Below are 9599 nucleotides of genomic sequence, written 5' to 3'. Positions count from 1 at the left end.
TATAAAATACACTTATTTTTATCAATTTTTCTTATTCAAAATCATTAATTGTCATATGTATTTTAGCTATATTAGACAATTCCGTAATTTTATTTAAGAAAATAATGAAGCACATTAATAATGTATTTATGGTTAGTTTAATAAAAAACTTATTATATATCTAGATGGACCAACTTGTTTCTTTAAGGATTCTAAGAGTCATTTTAGTGATGACACGTGGCTACAAAAAAATGTTGTAATGCTTCTCAATTAATATATAAGCGATGCGATATGATGTTATTTTGTACTACACATATGCTTATGCTTTTTACTCTTTGCTTATAGAGCAAATAAGAAGTTCGCTTGACAAAGGACGTCATCGTATACACTGAGAAGTGGTCGGAGAATTTGATCACACTTGTGGTCGTGTCTGGACGACATAGAGCTTCCCGTCTCTGATCACCCCTTCGATGTCTTGTGCAGTTCCATACAGCTTCTCAACGGCATCTCCTGCGCGTGCAATGTCTGAGAGGATCTTTTTCTGGAAGCTCTCGTCCGTGATCAGAGGATCTGTTGTGTAATCGAGCACCACTTTGTCTTCCTCATCCATTGGTACACTGCCAAACAAAACAAGGAGAAGTTTCATTGTTCCGCAAGTGTTATTGAAATAATGTAATTAAGACAATGACGATAGGTTTTAAGTACCTGTCGTAGAGACCTGCACCTGCATAACCTTCGAGATCCTCTCCGTTAGAATCAGACCTGAAGATGATTGAACGTCTTATGAACAGCCCAATCGGTTTGCTTGGGTAACCCAACACCTGAACAATAAATAGCCCAATCGGTTTTGATAACATCCTATTTAAAGTTTTTAAACATAAAAAAAAAACACACTTGGGGTTAGCTTTTAGTACCAGTGGCGAATCGAGGTTGTTTTTCTTGGTGATGAAACTCAGAGACCGACCAGGATATGCTCCTACAAGAGTTTCACCTAGGCCTTTGACAACCTGAAACCAAAAACAGAAAGAAAAAGTCAGGTGAAATTGAAAGATTCATTTGTTCACACATGGTAGATCATTTACCTCGGCGTAAATCTCTGATGAGTCTCCAGAAGAAGGGTTGGTTGTGTGAATGACGAAGGCGTAGTCCGCATTGATGACTTCTTGGACCAAAACAGCCATGCAGAGATAGTCATGATCCAGTTTTACTTTCTTCGTGCTGAAATACGCTCTTTCGTTCCATTTTGAAGCCCAGACCTGAGGCTTTATAGCCATTTAGTGAGATTTGACATATTCAAGTTAAGCAGCAATGAGATTTGACCTTTTTAATGGCTGCCCAAGCTTGCTCCCATCTCTGTTCACCTTCATCACCCGGCCATGGCATGTCGGATTTTTTCATAGTGCTTTTCAGTTCTTCAACCTAGGCACCGCAACCATTGCAAAGGTCTATTAGCAAATCTCTACATTTTACCCCTTCCAGATATATGCACTTCGATTTAAAATTAAAAGGTTCAAGTTTGATCAATGGTATCAAGAAAATAACATACAAACTGAAGCAAGGTAAACGCATCAATGAAGGGGCCAAATAATTGATGACTGTGTCACAAGGTTCTCACGTAAAAAAAAAAAAAAATCAATATGACATACCAGTTCTGGGGGTGCAACTAGTCCCAACACTGTCTTACGGATTCCTCCGAGAGCATCTTGGTCTCCCTCATCAAGACTTTTCTTCAATACTTGCAATTTCTCACTCACCGCCTGCCACATCCAGAGGGAAAGAGAGAGAGAGAGAGAGAGAGAGAGTGAGTTTGGGTGAAGGCAATCATGAAAAAAGCAAAGTCTCAAGATATATTGGTTTAGACAACAACAACTCCATGTTAGTGTCATTAGTCATGGACACTAAGGCACCATGGTTATTAATCCCAAGAAGAATTAGAACTAACTCTACTCAAAATATTTCCAGATGAAAACCACAAGTAAAGAACAGCTAAACTATGCAAGTGGTCAAAATTCATCTAGGTTTCTTCATATTTTGTTAAAACCGAATTAGTTAAGAGAGTCCCTATCGTACCTGATTCGCCTTTTCTGAGATAACCTTCTCAAAAACACCAAAAGGCAGCGCAACTGAAGTTGGGATACCAACCCAAGAAGGAACTTTCCCTTTCAGATATCCAATATTTCTTGATTTAGCACCAACCTAGAAAAAGATAATGGGGTTTGATTACCCACACCCGTGAAGTCAGTTATTCGACATGAGCAAATGCAAACACAAAGTGTAAGTATTATGTTGAATGTTCAAAAGTAACGAAAAGAGACACTAACCAAGTCATTCGTGAACTCCTCAGACGATATAGCATATCTACCCACAAACTGCTTCTTGACCAAAGAAATGCTTGGAGGGGCTTCTTCCGAGTTGTCCGAACTTAGATTCGAAAGTTCACTATCGTTTACCTCGCTGAGTAAGATGAAACAAAAAGTAAGAACACCGTTTTATCCCCAGACAAAGCTCTCAAAACGAATTAAGAGAATTCTACTTAATAATCTGTCAAGCACCTATAGACCACATCTGCAGAGGTTGGTTTTAAACTCAACAATTTTCCATCCATTGCTTGCAGATCAGACAAGATGTCAGAATCAAAACATGTCGCGAAGCAGATCTGCAAGTGAAAACCCAGACAAAGCTGAATGAACAGACCACGAGCATCAACAACCGTTTGGCACCATGGAGAAAGTGTTTTTACCTTTCCATTTCTTGCTCGAACAGAAACATGAGATAGTACATCTGGCATGTCAGGTGTAAGTACCGCAACAGCACCATCAGGAATTTCCTCCTCTCCTCTTACTCTGTTTGCAACTATAATCGTATGTCTGTCGTAGGTTTTGTTCTGTACAGTGAGCAATTCATCCACAACAATGACATATCCAACGACCTCTACTGGACTTATAACCTGCCAACTGATCAAGAGAAAGCCAAAAAACATTAGATGCAACTTGCTACAAAATCAGCTAGATACTTGTTTTCCCATCTAACCTTCCTAAGTTGGCAGTCTGCCTAAGAACTGGGTCAAGTCGGTTAACCAGTGACGACAATGCTGCAGCAGATCCAGCTCGAATGATCTCTTCAGTAAATATGCTAATCTGGTAAAGTGGTTAAAAGGATATTATAAGCATCTCATGTTTCAGGGAAATATAAAAAAAATGGATGAAAAAAAAAGACGATGGTTTCAGATATAGGAAGAGTAGCTTACAGCCCACTGTTCGACTCCAAGACAAGATCCAAGATACTCTGCGGATGGTTGCAAAATTTCAAGGTACCTTTCAGCTTTGCTTTGAAGTGCCAGTCGGCTTCTGTCAAGAACAGATTTTGCATACAGAGCCCAATGATCTTTTTTGCTCTTGAACATGCTGAGGGCAAATTGCCATCCCTGCAAAACCAGTAGAACATAATCATGCATCTTGTCTAAACTCTTCACATTTTAGACCATGAGGGATCTTAATTCTGTATAAAACATTGTTATACTAGTGGAAAAGGTAAATTAGACTAGTTAAGGAAGCCAAAAATGGTAGATCTTGGTGAAACCAGTCTATGAATAATGTTCTATAGTATTTGGCAGAGTCACTGAATGTTCACCTTCAGGCAGTAGATAAGATCTTCATTGTCATCTGAGGAAAGGGCAAGATTTTCAAGAACGAGGCTGATGAAGTACATAATTTTCTGCAATATAAAGCACAATATAAGAAAAAGAGACTATCTCTAATGAAACTATTGACCGATGATGTTCAGAAAGAATTTATCATAAAGAGTAATTAATCCATTAACCTCAGGTCCAGCATCATTCAGTTGTTCATATCCTCTTTCAATAGCTGTTCTGACAGTAGAATCGAGAGCCAGGTCCAAGAACAATAGATCCTTGAGGCGGTCATGAGACTTCAGCAGAAGTGGCCTTAGCTCTTGACGAGCTTCGAGCAAACCCTACATCATTTTCCATTCTCATGGTAAATATACGATGCGTTCCAAAGAGGTCAAATCAATAGTAAAAAATGATATCGAACTAGTAGATAGAAAAATGTAACACCTCAAGAAGTGGTTCAACATTCTTTTCTTCAACATGTTCTAGGACGAAACGAAGCAAGTCCTGTTGAGGGAAGTGTCAACACAATGTAAGTTGTACTGATTTGACCGGTGTATTAAATTCTTGAAATAAGATGGGAGGAAAGGTACTGGATATCCAGAAGGCAATCCTGATATAGGATTTATCTGCACCCCGACCATGAAACCTCTGGCCTGAAAGTCAACAAAAACGATCAGTTACCAATTCCAAGAAGAATCATTAACTGTAACTTTTTAGTATAACGGCATTACATCGTCTTGGTAGCCCATGCAATTTTGTATAGCCGATTCAAGGTCTGCCCCTGAATGAACAGCCTAAGAAAAGTAAAGAAGACCACAAATTACATGATATCCCTCAGTAAAAACAAGAAGAGGAAATCAGACCGAGCTTGCAGAAGAAAGGTGAAGCTAGATTCGTGAAAAAAGCGGCTAACAGAAGGGGAATCAACCTTTAAAGTCCTCATGTAGTGTCCAAGATCACGGAGGAGACCATCCTTTTGTTCACTACTAAAACCTGGTTCAGAACGTATGGCACGATCATAACTTAAGAGTCGCTCTTTGGTTATGCCATTGTCATTCAAAGTCTTCCAGTAAACACTCATGTCAAAGTCACTTTTGATATAATCCATCAAAGCCTACAGAGAGAAAAGTTTCGAGAGAAAGATTTAAGACTGGAAACAGAATCATGAACCATTATATTATTAGGGTTAAAGTTCAAATACCTGACAAATGATAACATCATCTGGACTAGTGTTGTTATGCAACTTCTGATGCCATTGCTCCATCATTCCACCCTTGCATTTATTTTTGCTCTGCAAACAAGATATTCACTCAATCGTATAACCAACAAAACTATCTAATCATGTTTCAAATAAATAGAGAAGCTGCAGGCTAACGAGGGCATCCCATCCCATCTTGACAAGCCAGATGGAAATGACCACAACGTAAATTTAGGATTTCTTCATGTAGAGCTTTTCATCTTATTTCCTTCATTGTTCAGCCATAAGTAAAAATCTTTTTGACAAGGTTATGAGAATATAAAGACCAACCTGGATGACTAGAATTTCGTCTCGGATTCGTTGCCCAACATCTCCTTCACCGCCTCGACCAACAGTAGACATTATCATCCGCAAGAGTTCTCTGTACTCTGGATAACTTACATAAACGTCCTGTAGACCGCCAGTCAGCCTATCCTGCGCTTGGCTTATCTCCCTGCAATAAAGTAGCGAGTTGTGTAAGTTACTGAACGACGCTGTAAGCGAATCCATCATTTCCATATGTCAGAACAAGTTAGAAGGCTCCCATAAGATATTATAATTGGCAGAATAAGAATCACATTATTTGAACTGTACCTTGGCTTAACATTATAGCTTTTGTTCCACACAAGCTGTCTTGTAGCCATAAACCTCATCCAAACTAGTATCCCTGCAAAGCCCAGCTGACCAGCATTTTTTGCCTCGTCCACAAGATCTGCTGCAATGTTGAATCTACAAATACAAAAAGTAATATTTACCCCGTCATTAAGGTCAGTGCTTTCCGGAAGTTGCAAATCACTTCATGCACAAAAGAACTTATGACTGAGGGTATAAATTTAGTAATTGTGGAACTTGGACCAGTCACTGTATTAGCGATCATTGTATATGGACCATCGGCTGTAAGTTGTATGACCCAAGAAAACTAACGAAACAGCTAAAGTTGGGTCACTGGCTTGGAAGGGACTTGAAGCAGAAAAATATTTAACAAAAGGAATGCCAGTTAAGCTTCTTCAAGTCTAAAACACGAAAATAAGAAACAGAAAAAACTGACCGATGCATGAAAGACTTCTGGGCCTCGCTTTCCAGATCTGCGATTTTATCCAGTAAATTCTTGGCTGTACCTTTTCCATCACCATGATCCTGTCAAATGAACAATCAAAATTTAAGTATCTAGGAGAGAGTAGACCCAATTGAAAGAGTTTTAAGAAGACCAAGAAGGAAGAGACACCTTCTGAACATGTTTTTCTTCTTTAGCAAAGTCCACATAAAAGTCACTGTCATTATTTTTAATCCACCTTTCACCAACATTGAGTACAAATGGCATGCCCTTGTAACTGTCGCCTTCTATTTCCAACTCAAAAGTTTGTACCTACAGTTTTGGTTAAAATGAGGCTTTAATATACAATCTCTAGTTCCAAATGCTATTAGGCTTTACAATAGATTCCACTAGTCATACCGGACTAGGAAGATCTGTTGAGGCAATAGTCAGTTGTGTATCAACAGCGCCACGTACTGGCAAAGAGTTTGGTGGCAGTATATCTGAAGGTGGGTCCTGCAGTGTCAATGACTCATAAACTCAGACCAAAAGAGGTCAAAACAAAAATGCAATCAATGTGAAAAGTATGCTCTTGTTTGAGAAATTTAAAAATAAAACTCACCAACCACTCTCCACCACTTTGAGACAAAGCCCAGTGAAGGGTTATTGGCTCTTTGAAATCAGTTGCCAGATGAATTTTCGTCTTTCCGGAAAGTTTACTGACAAGAACCTAAATAGAGGGAACAGTGACTTGTCATTAGAATATACTTGTCGGATGTGTATCTAAACCAAATAGAAATAGAAAAGAGAGTTAGATAGATACTATCAACTGACCAGAATCGCGCTGCCTTCAAGCTTGAATGTTTTCTTGCTAAAGACTGGAGTAGTTTCTTGTTCCTCCTTTGCTATGGCGTATAACTCCAGAGTTGTTAAGGCCCGTGGTTCAGTTGAGGATATGGATTTTGGGTCGACAAAATCAGCAACGTGCTTACATATAAGCTTATTCAGGTCCCTTGCTTTGCGCTGGATCTTCTCAGTGCTAAAATATTGTTTTTGCTTCGGTTGCTTGGAAACTTTTTTCTGCGACTCCTGTTCACTGGATGAAGTCCCCTTAGATTTTGGAGAGTCACTGGTGTTGTTATCTTTCTTCAACAGCTTTGCTCGGAGATCTTCCACTGAAGCCCCTCTCATCATTTCCTCTCGTAGCTCCGTACGGGCGACTTCATACTCCTCCTAATGATATACACACAATGTAGAGTACTTGGTAGAAAAGCAACAAAATATATTTTATGGCATCAGCCAAGCTTATTCAAGTGCTATTTTCGTAATATAATCCAAGCAAAGTATTATTTTTTCCACTGTGATCCAAGAACCACCCGTGAAAACCAACTTTAACTCATCGTGGCATCATTCATTTGCTGATCAGGTCAGATATTAAAGACTTAATATCTAACTGAAAAATATCGTTAAGAGATATGCTTGTATAGGTACAACGGCTTACCTTCTCTTTCTCAGGGCTGTAGTTTTGTTTACCATTACGCTCCCATCTAAGATATGCTTGGATCTGTACAAGATCCTCAGGGACAGAAACATTGTGATCCACATTCCTTTCCGTGGGTAAGTTTATACGAAAATTTTGACCATTGCTTTTGTACCTGCATATGTTAAGATTATGAGAAACGACACTAAAATTTAGGTAGCTATCTGTTAATTTAAAATAGGAAGAAGAAGAGAAAACAAGCTCACCATTTGTTCCGACTTTCGTCAAATATAAGAAACTCGATAGCGTGTATGGCGTTATCATCTATCTCTAGTTTAAGGTAAGCGTTGCCACCTGACTGTGAATGAGAACACAAAGCACCATTTGAAAATCTTAAGTTGGTATCAGCTGGAAATCGTATCACCACAAGTAGCGATGTAATGTTGTATGTAGAGGAATGAATTTAAAACTCACTTTCACAAATGGAGTTCTAAGCGCCCTGTTCTTGTAGTTTATAGTTCTATCCGGACAGCGAGAAGGTAGAGCCCATTTCCTGACACGGAAAATAAGAAGGAAAGTTAACAAAACAATGTGTCATAGTAAGCTTAAAGAAACACATTAACATCATTTTTGAGAAGACCATACTCATTGTTGTCACGTATTGCACCCCAGTGTAGAAGCAATGAGTCACTTGTGTGAGCTATCTGGATATTCACTTCTCTTACAGTTGCAGAAGTGACTTCAACCTATTGAATTACATGAATTAAACTTACTATTCGCAGAAAGATTATGGATTTAAAACCAACAAAATAATATCCATTGTTTGTAAGGATAGACTTACCAGTAAGTCAATGTTTCCGTCAAGATTAAATTTCTCCACCGTCTGTAAAAAAGATGAAACTTTTTTAAGCACATATCGATATGAAAACAATCTTATGCATTCGTTTCTGGGAGCAATGTACAAGGCACTCATGAACATTTAGCATGTGTTCTTTCAGTTACTAGCTTAGTTTATAAGAGACAAAATCAAGTCATAAACAAGCAGTTAAATTTTTTTTATTTCCACAGAGAAGGGGCCCATCAAACCAGATACCACAAGATCTCCATAAGAAAAGGAAAAGAAAAAAAGAATATACCTGAGAAGCAGGATCCATGGCAAGCACAGCTCGTGTAACAAACGAAACAGGTCTTCCTGTCTCAGTGATCAGCCTCCGTCCTGTCTTTTTAAGACCTCTCCCGTATAACTGTGTACCCAGACTTGACTTGCCAATCTTCCCCACAGCAGGAAGGCAAGACGAGTTGAGCTTGTTACGATGTTCAAAACTCACAGGACGAGTGAAACCCCGGTTAAGTAAGTGATGAACCACGGAGTTACTCATGCTTTCTTTCTTGTCACAGTTGAATCAAAGCTTGGTGGATCTGATAAGTAAAGTATTGGTTAAATAAAACAAAAAAAAAGAACACTTTTTCTTCTTTTAAATATTTTTTTTCTTTTTTCAACTTTTAAGACAGTAGCAGTTACTTCATCAGCTAATGGGAACAAGTTCGATATACATAATAAGAGAAGAATTACACAAAAAACAATTCACCTGGCGAAATTGAATGTAAATTCAAAAACAATTCTCACCTGTTGAGCAAACAGGAATTGAAGAAATCTGAAAACTCAGGATTTGGATGATCTTTGAGTGATGTTTTCTTCAATCGCTCGTCGCCCTTCTTCACTCACTCCACACACACTCACGTGTAATCGAAGTAAGACGAGGGGCACTTTATCCGTGCGATTACGCCACGTGTCTCTTCGTGATTCGGTCCAATAGGACGAACGGTAGAGAGTGAGAGCCCAGTCTCGTGTGTGAATCTTCTTGGGCCCCGTTGATGGTCGGTATCTATGGGCCCTACTTTGTGATATTTTCATTATTTTTTAATATAGAATCTCTTATCAACGTTAATTTATTTTATTTTAATTCTATTTTTCTTTTTGTCTTTTTGTTTGATATTTTCTTTCTCTTTTGTATTTTTTCTTCTTTGGTCGACATACTTTTTTTTTTGCTTCTACCATTCACAAACCACGAATCACAGAAAGATATTTTAAGCTTTTACTATTCATCTATATGCTTTGTAGTAGGGCTTTTTGCAAAAGTGACTCAAAACTTGGAGTCAAACAGAAAACTAACCTTTTCTTTTGACTCCTTTTTTTTTTGAGATTTTAACCCCACACCTGCACTTTATCTACGAAAAT

The 9599-nt window shown here is 38.4% G+C and overlaps 1 protein-coding gene across 1 annotated transcript; it reads right to left on the bottom strand.

The window, feature by feature from the left end:
- Window positions 1-231: 231 nt before the first annotated feature.
- LOC106311882 (alpha-glucan water dikinase 1, chloroplastic) lies at window positions 232-9191 on the bottom strand. Its single transcript, XM_013749206.1, has 33 exons — window positions 8988-9191; window positions 8497-8779; window positions 8202-8243; window positions 8006-8106; window positions 7835-7913; window positions 7627-7718; window positions 7382-7535; window positions 6715-7113; window positions 6503-6610; window positions 6301-6396; window positions 6073-6213; window positions 5896-5984; window positions 5442-5576; window positions 5139-5301; window positions 4812-4901; window positions 4539-4724; window positions 4342-4404; window positions 4201-4263; window positions 4055-4114; window positions 3799-3951; window positions 3610-3693; window positions 3227-3403; window positions 3010-3116; window positions 2720-2933; window positions 2532-2635; window positions 2301-2433; window positions 2050-2175; window positions 1626-1736; window positions 1300-1398; window positions 1062-1235; window positions 894-986; window positions 685-800; window positions 232-596 (listed from the first exon to the last, which is right to left on the bottom strand). Exons 2-33 carry the CDS (start codon window positions 8737-8739, stop codon window positions 392-394), a joined length of 4200 nt encoding a protein of 1399 aa, XP_013604660.1. The 5' UTR covers window positions 8740-8779; window positions 8988-9191; the 3' UTR covers window positions 232-391.
- Window positions 9192-9599: the final 408 nt, after the last annotated feature.

The sequence above is a fragment of the Brassica oleracea genome, chromosome C8 (genome assembly GCF_000695525.1).
Source record: "Brassica oleracea var. oleracea cultivar TO1000 chromosome C8, BOL, whole genome shotgun sequence".
In the NCBI taxonomy this organism is placed as follows: domain Eukaryota; kingdom Viridiplantae; phylum Streptophyta; class Magnoliopsida; order Brassicales; family Brassicaceae; genus Brassica; species Brassica oleracea.
The sequence above is the reverse complement of the archived record's forward strand: the minus strand, read 5'-3'. Positions and strand labels throughout refer to the sequence as shown.

Excerpts from the sequence above, each read along its gene's own strand:
- LOC106311882 (XM_013749206.1), bottom strand. The coding sequence starts at position 8,739 with ATGAGTAACTCCGTGGTTCATCACTTACTTAACCGGGGTTTCACTCGT. Across the intron at positions 7,536-7,626 it reads GACGAAAGTCGGAACAAATG|GTACAAAAGCAATGGTCAAA; the intron begins GTGAGCTTGTTT and ends TAACATATGCAG. Across the intron at positions 6,214-6,300 it reads CAACAGATCTTCCTAGTCCG|GTACAAACTTTTGAGTTGGA; the intron begins GTATGACTAGTG and ends CCAAAACTGTAG.